Genomic DNA, 17512 nt, shown 5'->3' with positions numbered 1-17512 from the left:
ATTGCAGGCCTGTACCACAGCAGTAATATGCTCAGTCAATTCGGGAGATAAATTTGGAATTTCACGTCACCGTCCGCCAGCGGTGCCATGCAGTTACTGGGCCAGAGGCTTTCCAAACGCATTTTAGCGAAACGTTACCTGGCCCCCTTTGAGCTGGACCTGGGCCCCGAACCCCAGCAGCGTTTGCACCACCAGGGGCTTGCAGCTCTGCACGGCGATGTGGAGAGCAGTGCGCCGGTCCTTGGTGGTGGCGTCCACGTGTGCCCCCTTCAGGAGCAGCGCCTTCACTACCGCTGTGTGGCCCCGCTTCGCCGCCGCGTGGAGGCAGACTGCACCTGACTGCGGAGAACCACGCCTCGGCTAGCTTAACAAACTCTCCATTTCCTGTTTGCAGACTGCGGCCCTGTCTTATGACAACTACTGTATCAACAGGAGGTTATGGTAATCAAGTTAACCAATGGGGTTACAGTTACAGGTACAGTACTTTACATGTAACCTATAGCTACATAGTATATAGCAGATCTATATTGTGGAAGACATTTGAAGTATGTGGTTACAGGGAGAAACAACCTATTCCTTTTTCATTCAAGCAAGCCATTTCATTTTTTAGTATTTGCTCGGTTTTCTACATTATTCATATTCATAATGGAATTTACCCACAAAAAGAAAGGCATGATCTACAATGCCAATGCACATTGGGGTCTGCACTAGTAATCTGAGTGCTCTGCCTTTCATTTGACCCTGGGTGCTTTAGGCTTATGTATTTATGTAGATAACACATACTGTAGTACAACTGATAAACATTAAAGAAAATAAAAATAACAAAATATAATGCAATTTAAAATGATGATTGAAAAATTGATTATTAAATTTGATTCTCAGAGTTTATAAAATAGATGGATGTATTCATATTGACGATGTAGCAGAGGCGCAACTCCAGACACAGAGGGTGCCCCAGGCTGGTTACCTTGTTGGGCATGTGCAGGGGCACGCCTCTCTTCAGGAATGCCAGGGCAGTGTCTGGATGCCCACACTGAGAGGCGATGTGCATCAGGGTGCTACCATCCTATGGAGAGAGAGAGGGTGCCAGCGATGCTCAAAGACCGGGCCACACAGGCACTCCTACATGCCAGGAGAAGCTACTGCACGACCAGTGCTGTAGGAGCGGAACAGACTAGCTCACTGTCATACATCTCAGACTGACTGGCTAAGCCAACTCGCCAAAATGGCAGCAACTCACTGCAGGTTGTGACACTAACACAGAGATCATATAATTTTTTATGATAAGATTCTGCCCTCGGCCTTGTGGATTAAATGAGTTCGGTACAGGATGTAGTAATGTATCCTTAGAAGTTTAACCAAGCATATTTAGGGGTCCAAGCAGTGATGCGACTTGAACTCTATTGTCAGTTATTATTATATCTTCTGGTGTTTTGCTTATTTTTGCCAAGTGTGTCTGATAACTTTTTATGAAACTTTGCAAAGTGGTCAAAGGTTGTATGTATCACAGAAGGAGATTTTGCCACCAATTGGACATTGGCTATAGCGCTTGATTGAAAATACAAAATTTGAAAGGGTGTAAATCCTGCCCCATTTGGCCTAGGGACATGAAACCAAAGTCCATAAATGCCTCTCCTCATAATTAACAACTTTGTTGGCCGAAAAGGTGTGATTAGTAGATTTTCAACCATTTTGAAAAAACGAAAAAACACTTCACATCTCCTCCTACAAAGTTTAATCAATTAGCAAAAAAAAATTTCATTGATGTATTCATTCGATGTTACTCTTTAAAAGTTACTCAAATCTTGTTTGTATCCCACAAACTATGGCTGCAGTAAGCAAATTAACCTGCATGTGGGCATGACTTCTTAAAAAAAGCTAATAAATCCAAAATGGTATGACGTAAAATGGTGAAACCAAAGTGGTGTGTCTATTGATAGCTCCATCCTGAGAACAATTGACCCAATTCAACAACAGCGTGGAGCTTTAAGAGCTCAACCATTTTTTAGAAAAAAAAATCAGTAAAACTCACTGTTTTTTGCAGGCATTTCAAACCTGCTACCCTGACTAATCACCTCATATGTGATGTGATTATATGTCTATGCATGCTTTGGTGACCACAGTCTTAAATTGGTGGCCATTTTGGATTTTGTTCTTTCATGTGTCGCTTTTCTGACTTTTACAGGGTTGATTCACATGGAAATTGGCACAACCACTGTTCATCAAATTTGGTGCCAATTGGCCACAGTAGCAGTCAGCTCCGTTTGACTTAGGGACCAGTAATTAATGTCATAATATCCCATTTTACATACTAAATAAATTTGTCTCAAGTACCCATTTGCCAAGGATTATGGATTTACCACAATTTTGGATAAACTGAAAAACACTTAAAAGACATCTCTTAGACGGTTTGACTAATTTTCAGAAAACTTTAATTATCGCACGTACTTGGAAATATCTTTAAAATTATACAGTAGTTGCTATGCTTAAAAATGTTCTTGCAGTAATCCAATGAATTTGCATAAGGGTGTAACTTTTTAACAAAAGGCTAATAAATTCCAAATGGTTAGACACAAAAGTGATGAAGCTGAGGATGATCCAACAGAATTAGCTCCATAAAATCACCAGGTGGCCCTATGGAGCTCAACAAATTAAAAACATGGAAAAATTCATTTGAAACTTGATCAGCTGACTAAGAATCTAATTAGAAACATGTCTTAGCATGTCTTTTGCATTCGCATGTATTTGTGACTTTAAGTGCTTGGCCCCCTTACTTGCTGCTTGCAGCTATGTTTTAAATTGTTATTTTCGATTTGTGGACAATAATAAGCCGGTAACAATATTAGTGGCTGTGCTTACATAGCGTACCTTGGTTCTAGCAAGCACATTGGACTTGAATTTCTCCGTCAGGACTTCCACCACGCTAGTGTGGCCTCGCTCTGCAGCGATATGCAAAGGGGACCTGTCCAGCTGAGAAAGAGGGGACAGCAGTCAGCCAGCAGATACAATATCACAAGCTCACCAACACAGGCAGTTACATATATCATCTATTTGTTATTTTACATATTATGCATGTACCTTGTTATGTATATAGAATCATACCAGGGCTTGGATGGATACTTGATTCTGACTTGCTGATAAGTGTGGTAATACATTTACGACAACATAAAGCCTTCTCACTTAAGAAATATGTTTTTCTATTATTTATATGATGTACTTTTTTGTATTTGTATTTTTTGTATTTGAGAAAGAGAGCAAGCATATGTGCGTATGTACAGTATGTGTGTGTGTGTGTATGTGTGTATGCATATGTTAATGAAATGTTATCACCTTATCCACAATGTTGGGGTTGGCCTTGCACTGGTAGAAAAACTTGAGCATGAGTTCATCCCCCTCCCAGGCAGCCACATGGAGAGGAGTCTGTCCTTCATCCTGCCGGGAAAGTGACACCAGGTCACAAAAGCCCCTTCAGTAGCTCCCAGCTCCACTGCCCCAGCTGGGGTGTAACAAATCATCTGCCAGTTCTGTTGCACAGGGCAATCATTTTCCCTGAACTATGTGCTTAATGTTGAATTCCTGGACTGCCAGAATCGGAAATTCAATCTGGAATGCTGCAGCATTGAATTACAGATAAATATCCACAGAGCAAAGAGGCAACTTACGTTTTGGATGTCCACGTTGGCTCCATGCTCCACGAGGAGCTTTGCCATTTCCGTGTCTTTTCTTCGGCAGCAGACATGGAGAGCAGTATCTCCAGCTCCCTGGCGTACAACACAACCAATCAGGTCACACGGCCAAATCGCACTTTGTTAAAATATTCCCTGCTGTTCTGAAAGGGGGATACTGTTATTCAACAATCTCTACATGTCAAGGGGATGCAGGAATGACGGTACATAAAAGTAACCACAATGGCAAATGTGACAGTGTTTGAGATGCCGCAACATTGCATCATTGTTTTACTAAAACAAAAAAATACTGTTGAAATACCAGAGGTAGAAATGCATCATTGAAACTATCCAACTGAAAAGAAAGACAGAAAAATGTGAGAAAGTGCTCTTGAGATGAAAAAGATAAGCCAAAGAAATTTCCTTTCTTCAAGTGCTAGTTCAGTTGGATCAGTTGAAAAGTTCTCATTCTCACAAGAATTTATTAAAGCCTTAGTCATAATTGGAAACATACCCTTTTCAACAGCGTTTGTGGTGACTTAATAGTGCAATTTAAAGTGCCATCAAATTCAATTTCAGTGAGCTATTAAAATCATGAACTGAGAGAAAAACTTCTGGAATGATTCTCCACAGAGCCTTTGAGATCAAACGCTACATTTTAGTCCAACGCCAAGCCATATTTTAATTAAATTCATTTAATTTTATTTTTTATTAAAGCCGTTCTTACACAACTGAACAAAATGAATTATTATGCAGGTTTAGGGAATGTATGTGAATATTGTTGCCATTTGAAATTTAAATGTAAAGAACATAAATTGATGTTTAAATGTGGATCCTATTAAGGCTCTACCTTTCTCTGAGCCCTGAGTTGAGGTTCTGTCAAGGCTCCAAGGAGCTCCTTGACTATTCCAACATTCCCAGCTTCAACCGCGAGAAACAATGGAATGCAGCCATCCTGGAGAGACACAAATGGAATTGGACACAGTGAACTCATATAGTAATTGGATCAAAAAGCTCAGCACAGGGTTAAAGATCATACTATATGCATAAAACATGTGTGTGATGGTTTTTGTTTGTTACAGTATTCAATACAGAGAGGCATAAACATAATGTGAGATTTGAGTTTTTGTCTTTACAAAGTATTATTTCAGTACTTGCTTTCTATAAGCTTACGAAAAACAAGAAGTTATTTTTATCTGATTGAAGCAGCATAAAAAATGCCCTTTCCTTTTATCTGAGGCCTAAGTGTATATTATAAACAGTTGGGATCGGAGACTGCTGCCCCAGTTCCTCTGAACGTTACCTTGTCTGGTATAAGGCGGGCTTCTTTGCAGGAATACTTGAGTAAGGTCTGGACAGTGCTGAGGGCACCAGTGGGTCGGGACGCAGCAAAGTGCAGGGCCAGCTGATCTTTGGCCTGGGCAACACAAATCCGCCATCAGGCAAGGGCACCCGAGAGGCAGTAACAGCACTGATGATGTCAACACAATCCGGCTGTCAGAACGTAGGCCTATTATTACATTTTGCGCTTTATGCAAGATGAAGAAGTGCTTAAGTGCTTACATGGCACATGAAGCAGGCACCGTCTTCCAACTCACTGTCCCACTGCAACATCTCTTTTAAGAGCCAGGTGCAGACTATTTATCAATCTCATCCACCAATGAGAATTATACCCCCTTTTTTTTTGTTTCAGGGGATTATCAAGAGATGTTCATTTTCACTGACAACACAAGAGCCGAAGATAGCTCACAAAATAGTATGAACCGCGAGAAACGATGAATCACTGGTGGCAAAAGTAAATGTGAATGATGAACACAGGACTTCTACCCAAGTCCTTAAAGTAATGATGAATCTGTTGACGCCTGCAGCGTGTGACGGGTAGCCCTTCCCACAGGAGGTCAGTGAGTAGGATGGACGGACCCCGCATGACTGGCTGCTTCTTGTGTCTGGCGGAAGGTTTTCCACCTCCTCTCTGTCTCAGCAGTGGGAGGCCGCGGGGGGTGGGGGGTGGACTGGGGGGGTGGGGGTGGTTGAGGGGTGTGGATGGCAGGTGAGGGTCATGTTCCTCCCGGGCGCTGGAACGTCAGCTCTGAGAGCCCCTCACCAGCGAGCGTGAAAGCGGCCTTTGTGCGAGGCCTGCGCAGCCAGCTCCGCGTGTGGGGAATTCTCCCCGGCTGCTCTCTCAGACAAGCGCCATGACACTGCCCTACTTGGAAGGATTAAATGGCCAAATGCTCTCGGCTCTCATTTTCGCTCCGCCTTTTCTGAAGCCTGTTGTCATTACTCCCCTTCTCCAAAGCCATTGGGCCATTGTCAACAAACTTCCTGGGGGGCACAGTTCATTCTGTTTACACTTCAGAGACAACACTAGACTCTGGCAGCTATGGGTGAAACGCTGCCGTAATGGTCTGCTAACCACAGTGTAATCCGAAACTCAATTTCAGAGCATATCAATATGTTTACTTTCTGGATGACAGTTATTACAACTGCTGGTGTAATATAAGTGCATAAAAATGAAAGCAAAATAGATTTATTCTAAAAAGCCCATGATAAAAAAAGAGTCTAAATATAACATTAAAATGTAAATGTAAAAAAATCTGAGATTGCCATGTTTTTGTAACGACGTCTTGAAAGTACGTGCCCATCAGACACCCACTGTAAGCCAAAAAATGGAACTGGCAGTCAGTACTTATTCAAATTATTAAGGTTCTGAGATCCTACTGGTTAGGGAAAGACCAAAAAAGGCAACCCACAGTGTGCTTGAGGAATGTGATCCTTCCTGGCCTGTCCTCTGAATAATCCGTGGAGAAAAAGGCTTCGCCAGACAGAAGAAAGACGGAGTTTGTGAGATTGGGCCTACCCCTCCCGGCGCGTTGGGATCCCCTCTCCTCACCAGCAGCCTCACGATCTCATCCTTGGAGTGGGCGGCGGCCACGTGCAATGCCGTCCGTCCGTCCTGCGGGAGTAAGCGTGGACGGACAGACATGCTCTTTATTTGCAACCAAAGACCGGCACGACTCCGTTCACTCTCTGACTCACGGCGCATGGCGTGGCTGGATAAGAGGATGAACAGGTGAACGCCTGAGCCAGCAGCCGGTCGCCTACTCAAGAGGTTTCACCACCGCACACAAGCCACACATTCCACAGTGACCAATGGAAACAACTATCACTACTCATAATTCCTCACTGTCCTCTATAAAATTAGATGACGTGGCATCTTTTGGAGTTGGAATGCATTGTAGTTCAAATGCATAGGTATGAAAGCCAGCGCTGATGTTACCCTGGATGTGGCCAAACATAAAATATGGTGCTTATGGAAGAATCTGATTTTGCTTTTTATCACATATGGAAATTTGAATCAACGTTGAGCCAAAGTTGACCGTCACTGACCGTAGCGACTCACTTAACATTCAGCCACTTTCACTGTCTAGAGAAGCTGGCAGGCTCTCTGTCTCAGGGACCACAGACATGCACTTTACAAATGGTTCAAATGGTTCAAAAATGCACAATTTCATTGCAAAGTCATCAACAAAACAGGCTTTGCTGGTAGGAATCCTACTCAAAGACATTCTATATGACCTCCTTTATTCACCTCAGTGTTTTATCCCATTTACATATCTCATCTATTTACATATATTGCAAAATACATTCAACCATACATACATAAAAGTACATGTGACTGGGCGAAATGAATAGTAAATACAAAATATATTAATTACTGACTACTTTTAAAAATATGATATACACTAATACCTTTTCCTTAGGGCAAACAACACACTGACACAATAGATAACCAGTGATTACTATATTAAAACATTCAAACTAATCTGGGGAAAATGATTATGACTTTTCAAACAGGGCAGCGATTTATGGGCACTGTATAGCTTTACAGGAGATGTAGAGCTACTTCATTCCGGGGAGCACCGCAAAGAAAATACTATGACTATGACCAAGGTCAAAAGACATTTCATAATCCCAATATTATTTCTGAAATTACTGGGCTATGAGTGTTGCACTGGGTTCAACCTAACTAACTCTTACCCTGAACAAACAGCAACAGGAGTCTGATAGCTCACAAAATGTTCTGGCCAAGAAGAAAATGGAAAGAAAATCAGGGTGTGAAATTCTGCACTGTGAATTTACAGAGGTATGATCTACTACCCCTGATTCTACGCTCGGCGGAATGCTTCCAGGACAAACGCTCTCTGGCGTTCCATTTAGCCGTATCCAGTAACAGCCCGCTATTCTAAAACCTGAAACCCTTGACCTTGTCTGGGAACTGCCCATCAACCAGTTGAGTTGCAGAGCACTGATTATTTCATGAAAGGTCTGGGCAACTAAAAGGCTCGATTTTGCCCACACTTCTCTGTTCCAAAGCGAAGCGTCAGTCCACACAAAGGGTTCTATTCCCACAATCCATACATTCTGACGGAGACAGGAGTCTGCGCGCATGATCTCACCCGTAAAAACTCCCTTCTGGTTTCCTGATTCCCAGTCGCAGCCCCGTCAAAGGAGATGCAGGAATATGCTGGCAACGGCCTGCCATCACATCCTGCCGCCCAAAAAAGGGATGCCCATGCCAAATCCCCTAAACCCTTTCAGCTGTTGCCTGGCTCCAGAATTCAGGGACTACAGTGCAGAACTGCAGCATGTGGTTAATGAAAGGGACTTAATGCACACTAAGGTGTTTCTGGAGTTATTGCAGAGGCAATCTGTCATGTCCTTTCCTTGCTGGTGGACTGTAAAACTCTCACAAGCCCAAGACAAACCGTTGGCACAAACAGCCGTCACCTTGGCTCAGAAACAGCAGGGCATTTGACTGTATTACGATATTCCTGTGGCAGAATATATTTTAAATGATAAATGTTCTGACATCGCAAGAAACATAAACTGCTGAAGGCTTGTGAAAACTACCAATTTTAGCATTTTAGTCATTTAGTCATATGGTTGTCAGGAAAAAAGTTAGCTAGCTAGCATGGGAATTCGCTGACTGGGCTATCTAGCTAGTGGGCTAGTGCGCTGAAGTTAACTGACCAGGCATAACCAGCATACAACTTTGCCAAAAGGAATCAAATGAAGTGTTTTCCCATTTATCCTATTCTGACATTTGACATATTTTTTTGAAAAGGCTCATTTCGCACTATTGACTATTGATTGTTGTTAATTAATCCAAATATCAGCTATTTATTGGATCAGCAACTTCCCTCACTGAATTGGTGATATTGGTTGAATAGGGTGATAGCAAAGAGCTTGTAAGCACTGGAATATGGACTGTAGTACCAAATTACCTTTTATTTGGCAAGGACATGTTTCATTTAAAAAAAAATGATACTACGAGTCTAAGTATAATTAGCAGTGAAATACATCTGGGAGAGCTCAAGTCTATAAATGATGCATTGACAATATCCACGTCACAGTAAAAGAGTTTTACCATTGTGAACTTCATAACACTAGACCCAGTCGCCAAAACACATGCTCTAAAATAGCACATCATACCAATGTTCGGTAAGAAACCAATAAGTGTTATTCATTACTCATTCCCGAGGTGGATTACAGTTGACTTTGGAGTTTTTTCAAAGCAATCATGAAGTCCTGAGAGGCGGTGCTTTCTTAAAAATCATTCATATAGTTTCCCTCCAGTTTTCACTCATAAACCACAGTTTATTAAACGCTTTCTAGAACAATATCCCACTGTTAAGCCTTTGCAGATTTCCAATGAGGTTTTGTGGTCATTCCATTTTTAATACTCAAGATGTCACTGCTTTTACTCCAATGCAAGAGTGAAGCAGTACTATGTGAATTTAAAATTTACACAACCTAAATTTGGAGAAAGAACATCTATATCAAGTGCTAGCCAGCCTAATAATTCATCCAGATGGGAGTGTTTCTGAGAGCAAGGAGGTGCTAGATAAACTCCGCAGAGGTGAAGATTAATGAGAGGAGATTCAAGGAGTCAATAAACCACGTTTTTCTACATATATACTGTACATATGTTTCCTCTAAATTTTTTTCTCTGCATAAGAAAATCCTGCGGAACCACAACCTCTTCTGCCATCTTTTCCCAGCATCCATACTTCCTCTCCACCTCTTTCTTCTTCACTTTCTGGATCAATATGATCGGTAGGGCTCAATGACCTCCAGCTAATAGGCTGGTATGATCCCTGTCTTTGAGTCAGATACAATCTATTAGTATCTAACTTACAGTTAATACCAAATCTGGAAATATTTTTCTTCACTCCTAAGAATGATAGAGACACAGGATTTTAGCAGTCACAATCAACAACAGGAATCGGGCAAGAATTCTAATCACCCAGCTCCTATAAACAGAACTATTTTGAAATACACCATTTGGTCTATTCCTGTTAACTTTCACCTCAGCTGTAAGCTGCTTAACCCATTCAATTTGCTGTCTGCTACTTTACACCAGCCTGGCCAGTGGAGGATGGGCTCCCCCTCAATAACCGGGTTCCCCTCAAGATTTCTTCCCATTGGGGAGTTTTTTCTTGCCGTCGTTTGAGGCTTTTCTCCCCACTGGGAGTTTTTTTTAATCTTATGTACCTGCTATTTGGGGGTTCAGGCCTGGTGTTTGCTCTGTTTACTTTTTGCTCTGTCTCTTGCCTTGCTACTCTGTAAAGTGTCTTTGTGACAGTTCTCAGTAAAAAGCGCTATACAAATAAAATTGAATTGAATTGAATAATACCTTAGGGCCAGCCAAAAAATCTTTCAAGAATGTTGTGAACATTCTGGTTCCATCTTCATTCAGTTGCATGGCAGCATTATGATGAAAAGGTTCTCTTATACAGAACTTATTTTTATAGTTGCTCTTCATTGCTCACAGTCATAGAAAAAATGTTCTAGCCATGCCGTATACAAACTTTCTGACAATATCACCGTGTGGTTATAATTTAGTCATGAGAAACATTATGCAGAATACAGGTCAATAACATTTTGAGGATGCAGAAAATGTAATAACTGACAGGCCACAATCATTAAACATTGTTAACTATCATGATAAAACGAACATGAATGACCATTAACAATTCTAATTTTAAAAAACTAGAATAACAACTGAATAACATTACAATACTGTTCCTACAATATTCCTGATGATAAATGAACGTTCAGGATGATATAAATTATGAAGACCTATCCACAGCATTCTCCGTTGTTGGCTGTGTTGCCATTGTTTCTTTCTTTGGTTTTTCTTTTTTTTTTCCCATCGACTGATGTACAAGGCATGTCATTTGGAGAAAAAGCTTGTGTAAATGTTTGCTCATGAGAAGCTACCATTTTTTAAGTTTTCCTCTAAGGACCCATTGTTTCAAACCACTTCCAAGATCCAGTCAATTTTTTGTGGCGGGCGGTACTTTAACACCATAGCGCTGTTGTCTGGACTCTAGAATGGAAACCACATTTTTTTGTTTTCATAAAAACAAACATTTCCCACTCAGTCTTCCAGCCCTATGTTTCCAAGGCTGAGATTCAGACAAACCACAAAGTACTTGGTCCTTAAATTAGAAAAATAATGTTTTTTTCCTCTCTCTCTCATTAATTGCAAAATATATTTTATTAACTTCAGTTACCACCAAACTCATTATGTCAAGGGAGAAACAAGTTAAGGTCAAACTCCTTTGCTGTCAAACTGATCTTAGACTCAATTTCTAAGACCAGAGTAACTTGTATTTTCTTTCTTCACAAACATATCTGGCTTCCACTGGCTGACAGTCTACTTCCCCATGCAACGGGTACCAGGGCTGATAGTGTGACAGACTCATTGTGATTGTACATAGCACACACAATAACCTGCAGGAGAGGTGTCTCAGTGAGAATCACAGAGGCAGTAACTCTACCTAAAGGTCAATGTTAAACCCCAACTGGTTTATCCTTTCCAGCTCTATGTCTTCGCCCTCCCCTTTTTATTTTGACTCTGACCTTTTCACTGAGGAACATCACCCCCTCTTCCCCACTCCCCCCACCCTTGCCCCCACCACCCAATAGGAAATATCTACTCAACATTCCTCTTGCGTCCAGCAGAGGAAGATGAAGATGGATTAACATGTTGGTGAAGAAGGAGCACGGCACTTCTAGGAATTTCTCTCTAGGAGCTTCATGAAGGCCAGAAATAAGTTAATGCCTTTATTCAGCTTCCTCAGTTCAGTCATGGAGAAAATAAAGAATGGAACAACCCCCCAAAAAATGGGCATCGCACTTCCTGAAACCATGCATCCTACTGAAGAAAGGAAAGAAAATGCAGTTGTGTAAAGCTGGGATTAAATGCAATAATTTGCTATGCTCACCAGGTCCTCTTTCAATATCCTTCCTGGTTATGTTTGCCCCTCAGCTTGACGACTGAATAGGGACAATGTTACTACCGTTTTGGTATTTGACTCTCAACCATTTTACGACCTATGAGTGCCTCTTACCTTTGTCCGCTCGCTAAGGCTTGCCCCCAACTCCAGAAGCCTGTCAACGATAGTTAGACGGTTTTCTTTGACTGCAATCATCAGTAGACTCAGGCCAGACTCCTAAAACCGCAAAAACAAAATTTCACTAAATTCATGTCGGTGTCAGTAAATTAATAACTGCATGTCCGCATCTTATGCAGATTGAAAAAACTGGTTATTCTTCTGAAAAATATATAAATTATAATTTTCAACACTCGGTTAGCCTACTAGAGAATAAAGGCCTAATCATGCAATTGAATATTAATATTGTGCTAATTAAATTGGCGTCTTTTTATTTTATCCTGCAAACCACTCAACGTAGCCTATCACACTGAACATAATATTAAAATACCAACATACACCTCGTCATACACTTTATACAATTCATACATTTTGCTAACATATACAGAGGCTATTATTTAATTGCGCGCCTTTGTTCGGCATGTCTAATTCGTCACTAAACATTAATGTAGATGATTGGAACGGTCTGCAAAGTATGAATGAATATACTGACCTCGTCGAACTGGGAAATTTCTGAGTCTCCCTTGTCCAGACCTTTGATTGTCTGTTCGAGTGCAATCCATTCTCCGCGAAGGGCGAGTTGCAAGACTCGTTGTTTGGAAACTACCGAGCTGGAGTTGATTGAAGACGTTTCTGACATCTTTTAAATGCCTCAGGAAAACATTAATTTCCTACATCTAACATTCCTTCCATTTAATCCTCTTGTTAAATGATACATGAAGGTTACTTTTCCTGGTAACTCACTGCGTTGGAAAAAGTACTTGTAGGCAGATGTGTTTCAGAGAGGAGCATTGTAACAGCATGCTCAGTTAATTGACGCAATTTTTACTGTCTTGGTAGGAGGTAGGAGTAGCAAGCGTTTTGTCTCTTCTGTCTCCGGCAATCAGCTGCCCCTCCGCACAGCCGCTAGTTAAACTTTTTCTAACTCCGCCTTTGTGCTCTGGTTACCTTGGATTCGGCAGCGGATTAGCCAAAAAAGCTTGTTTTCTGTATAGCAGTCAGGCTGCCTGATAGGCGACGGCGCTTTCAGTGTTGCTGTTATTTTTTATACACAATGGATATTTACAATATTGTGAATTTGGGATGGCAGGTAGCCTACCATCCGCCAAGTTACGGCTAGGTGAAGCTTGTCTTACTACTTATGGCACAAACGTGACACAATCATCGCCGAATAATGATAATAATAATAGCCTAATAATAATAACAATAATAATAATAATAATAATATATATATATATATATAGTTGTTGTTGCTATCATATTATTATTATTATTATTATTATTATTATTATTAGTATTATTATTAGTATCCTATGCAGCTGTAACGTGTAGGCGAGTGTAGCCTATTTTTGGCATTTTAGGGCCTTTACACAGCTCATTGGGACCAAATGAGAGACCTCGACTTAATTAGGCTTTTATTTCTCCCATATGTTCAGTGAGATAAATCTTAAATCATTAATTTAGTAGCAGATGAGAAGTCAAGTAGGCTATTGCATATGTTGGAAAGAGAAAGGGGACGATCTAATGTCAATGTCAGCCTATGGCTCATTTTATCTGTTGTGAATTTACACATGTGAAGTTAGGCTAACATATATTATAGGTTATTACACGGTTTAATGCTGCAATTCATTATAACAACCGTTCTTAATAGTTTTTTTAATTTCAGAAACTGGAACAACATACAGAAGAGAGTAGACTACAGTAAATAGATACTTCACTCCAATTTGTTTACCGGAAGCTGAAATAACAACAGCAACACCAACAAAAAATAACAGCAACAAAAACAACAACAACAAAAACAACACCAATAGCAACATTGTGCTGTTCTTTTGAATAATTAAAAAAGGTTTTAGCAAAGCTTCTGATATTCATAGATAAAGGACTTTAAACGTAGCTAAATCGTAATCCACTGGGAAGCACATCCCACTGGAATAAAGTGTTACTGAGTTTTATGTTGCTATGGGAACTGAGATGTCAACAATGAAGAGTCCGAGCCGATAAGGTGCCCGCGCTGCGTTTCATAGCAACTCAAATACAAGAGAAGAGGTGCTGCGCATGCTGCTCAGACCAGAGCAGTCCTTCTGTTTTCAGGGATTCGTTTATATGTGTAATGTTGTCTTAATATTATATTTGCCGTGTATTTGATTTGTATTACTCCGTAGTCATTTTGCAGTAGCAGAGGTACATCTCTGTAGGAAGTAGATGACTATCTAGCTGGCTGGCTAAATTAAGCTGACAGCTGTAATTTATTATTCTATGACAAAACTTAGTAAAAAAAGCAAGACAGATAACTAATGTTCGATGCAGTAAACTCTTAATGTGAGTTATCTTGCTAGTGAATATCTAACAAATATTTAGCCAGTCATTGCTAGAAGGCACGGGTTTTCGATTTGAAATATTTTGAGTGTGACTGAAATATAGACACTTTGACAAGTCACAAGATTTTACAGTGCCCTCAAGAATTTTATTTTTTAGAATCGGAACGGACTAGCTAATCTGATCATCCTGTTGAAATTTTGGTACCACACGGAACGGACTGAACTGAGGGCACACCCACGCCAATACAAACAACTGTACCTGCAAGGGGGTGTCTGAGTGCGCACGTGGATAGGCGAATACATACAGTGAAAGAAATGTTTAAAAACACATTTCAGAGTGGATTCCTGTCCATTCTCTACAGTATTGGAAGCAAGCCACTCCAGATATGGGATAAAAAGGTAAGGGGACGATAACCTAGTTACCATGCTAGCAAGCAAATAAGAACGTTTCTGTCAACTTGTAATCTATCGATAGCATAAAATTGTTTTGAATGACCATTTTCCTGCAGATAAATCAGTGTCGTGGACACCTTGCAAACTTATTTAAAGTGCACTGCTCAGGTATAAGGTTAGGTGAGTGCCGCATCTAGGTAACGTTAGCTGAAGAATATGAACAGTGTATGAATACAAAGAATGATTTTGGTTTGTCCTTTTGAAAGCATTACACAGTGTGGTTTTAGTATACCATGTGCCACGTGCTTCTCCAACATAGCAAGCAGCCAACATCACCTTTGGCTCTATGTCATTGTGTATTGTATGTCATTGCAGGTGAGAAATGGTCACATTAAGCGGATAACGGATAACGACATTCAGTCTCTGGTGTTGGAAGTAGAAGGAACTAACGTCAGGTGGGTGGGTCTAATGTTTGTGCATCAGGTGCTGTTGTATTGAAATCAGCAATACTAAAGACAGTGAACACATTGCTTTTGGCTGTTGGCACATGAGCTGAGTATAATTAAACAATTTATATGACTTATTTTTTAAAACCCAATAGCACCACATTCATCACATGTCCGGCAGATCCAAAGAAGACACTTGGGATCAAACTTCCATTCCTGGTTATGATCATCAAGAATTTAAAGAAGTATTTCACCTTTGAGGTTCAGGTAGAGTAAAATCATATAGAGCAAATGAATGATTATTACTGTTTTTGGCAAGGAATTTGTCAAATGTCCCTATCCAAGGAAACATAAGACTGCTACACCCTGGAAATGTGAACCAGAAAAAAAAGAGAAAAATGAGACAGTTGGCATAATAGTTTCTTGCCTTTTTAGATTTCTGACACTTTACACAAATGAGAACAGTGTAGGGCCAAAATCGCAAGATAAAAAACTATGCACTCCCAAAATATGTTACATTATCCTCTTTCACATAGACTCCCTCGGTCATCCACTGTCTTTTACAGGAGATGGGCCTTTGCTGAATGACCAGGGATGAATTTGTTAGAAATTTTGTTAGGGTCTTTGTACCAATGTGCAAGACCCCCAGATACAGCAGTGCCTTCCTAAAGCACACACTTAATCATGGGCATGCCATGACTTTTCTGAATTAAATTCTCATCAAAGACCTTATGGATTCCCAGTATGTGCAACCTCAGAATAATTGTCACGTGTTTGATGTTTAAATTATACTAACCAGCTTCACAAAAAGAGTGATAAAGAGTGGATGCGTTTTCTTGTTTGTTTTCTTGGACAGCGCACCTTCAGGTTTGCTTTTGCACAGATCTAAAGCAGAACCGAAACTTTGCCCTCTTGATTTTTAGGTGCTGGACGATAAGAATGTGCGGCGTCGGTTTCGGGCGAGCAACTACCAGAGCACGACCCGCGTGAAGCCCTTCATCTGCACCATGCCCATGCGGCTGGACGACGGCTGGAACCAGATCCAGTTCAACCTGTCGGACTTCACGCGCCGCGCCTACGGCACCAACTACATCGAGACGCTCCGCGTACAGGTGAGCCAGCAGGGGGACCAGCGGGGGAGCGCCCGGGCACGGGCCGAGGCCATGCAAGTCCGGGCCACACTCATCCAGCGTCTCTTTAAGGACACGATGTTACAGGCCAGCTGACTTTATGAACTGTGCAACAGTATTCCACGGTATCTGGCCAGTTTGAGATTATGAAGTGAATGGAAACATAGAAATGCATTGTTATCGGACTTGTTAAAAAAAAAAAACTAAAAACAAAGCAATAGCATTTTATGGACTGCTCTATAGTCACTCACAGAATGGAGGCCTAAAGTATTTGAAGAAGTTTTGACATCGTAAAACCGACGAACATAAAATGAAAAAAAAACAAACAAAAAAAAAACAATAATACTACTTGGGGAAAAAAAGATGCATAATCCTTTTTCCAGTGCAGACCCATGTCAATGGTGTATTCCCATTTGAAATTAAACCCATGTGTTTATTCCTACAGATTCATGCTAATTGCCGCATCAGAAGGGTATACTTCTCAGACAGACTGTACTCGGAAGATGAACTCCCAGCAGAATATAAACTGTATTTACCTGTTCAGAATAAAGCAAAGGTAAACACCTGACATGTTAAAATGTACTGTGTCTGGCTGTGACATAATGATGCAAGGAAATTTAAATGTCTACCATTTTCCTTTGGCTGCACCAAAGCTGTGCAAAATATTCGGCACAAGTATGCGGTTGTTAGCATTTGCCCGAGGCGATCAAAAATGGATTGAATGTTTGCAGAACTGTTGTAAATGCAGATGCAGTTGTAATATGAGATGCAATGTTTGCAGCAGAAAGAGTGAATGATTTCTCAATGATTTTGTTTCATTGCAGCAGTAGGATAAAGTGACTCCCTTTCTTCATCCTGGATGTTAAGTACATCTTCAGATCTTCCCCCTGCGTATCATCGTCACTGTGACAAAACCCTGATTATTGTATTTATTTTAGAACAGTGATTTCTTTCCACAATTACTTGTCCTCTGCACAATAAATTTTGAAGAAGAACGCAGATTGATCATCTCTCTGTTTAAAACCTAAACTAACATGTATAATAACATAGGTAGTGAAACATTACACCCTGGAATTACTTTATTTCGAGTCATTT

General features: G+C 40.7%; 2 protein-coding genes across 3 annotated transcripts in view; one reads left to right on the top strand and one right to left on the bottom strand.

The window, feature by feature from the left end:
* trpn1 (transient receptor potential cation channel, subfamily N, member 1) overlaps positions 1–13070 on the bottom strand; it is a 30832-nt gene extending 17762 nt beyond the window's left edge. Inside the window, exons 1-10 of the mRNA XM_064348371.1 lie at positions 12624–13070; positions 12089–12190; positions 6526–6621; positions 4969–5082; positions 4516–4620; positions 3663–3761; positions 3331–3432; positions 2869–2970; positions 968–1066; positions 139–339 (exon numbers count right to left, since the gene is read on the bottom strand). Coding sequence (XP_064204441.1) covers positions 139–339; positions 968–1066; positions 2869–2970; positions 3331–3432; positions 3663–3761; positions 4516–4620; positions 4969–5082; positions 6526–6621; positions 12089–12190; positions 12624–12770 — 1167 coding nt within the window. The 5' untranslated portion in view covers positions 12771–13070. The remainder of the gene's footprint in view (positions 1–138; positions 340–967; positions 1067–2868; positions 2971–3330; positions 3433–3662; positions 3762–4515; positions 4621–4968; positions 5083–6525; positions 6622–12088; positions 12191–12623) is intronic.
* A 1042-nt stretch (positions 13071–14112) lies between these two features.
* LOC135261765 (cilia- and flagella-associated protein 20-like) lies at positions 14113–17416 on the top strand. 2 transcript variants are annotated; one of them, XM_064348370.1, is made up of 7 exons: positions 14113–14237; positions 14606–14847; positions 15217–15296; positions 15443–15554; positions 16211–16399; positions 16863–16973; positions 17242–17416. In XM_064348370.1, the coding sequence occupies exons 2-7, from the start codon at positions 14764–14766 to the stop codon at positions 17245–17247; spliced, it is 582 nt and encodes a 193-aa protein (XP_064204440.1). In that variant the 5' UTR covers positions 14113–14237; positions 14606–14763; the 3' UTR covers positions 17248–17416. The 2 variants fall into 2 exon arrangements, with proteins under 2 accessions (XP_064204440.1, XP_064204439.1); XM_064348369.1 differs by having other exon boundaries at positions 14129–14847.
* Positions 17417–17512: the final 96 nt, after the last annotated feature.

The sequence above is a fragment of the Anguilla rostrata genome, chromosome 8, assembly GCF_018555375.3.
Source record: "Anguilla rostrata isolate EN2019 chromosome 8, ASM1855537v3, whole genome shotgun sequence".
Taxonomy (NCBI): domain Eukaryota; kingdom Metazoa; phylum Chordata; class Actinopteri; order Anguilliformes; family Anguillidae; genus Anguilla; species Anguilla rostrata.
Note: the sequence above shows the minus strand (reverse complement) of the source record. Positions and strands in the feature narration are given on the sequence as shown.

Excerpts from the sequence above, each read along its gene's own strand:
- LOC135261765 (XM_064348370.1), top strand. The coding sequence starts at position 14,764 with ATGTTTAAAAACACATTTCAGAGTGGATTCCTGTCCATTCTCTACAGT. Across the intron at positions 14,848-15,216 it reads TCCAGATATGGGATAAAAAG|GTGAGAAATGGTCACATTAA; the intron begins GTAAGGGGACGA and ends ATGTCATTGCAG. Across the intron at positions 15,297-15,442 it reads GTAGAAGGAACTAACGTCAG|CACCACATTCATCACATGTC; the intron begins GTGGGTGGGTCT and ends AAAACCCAATAG.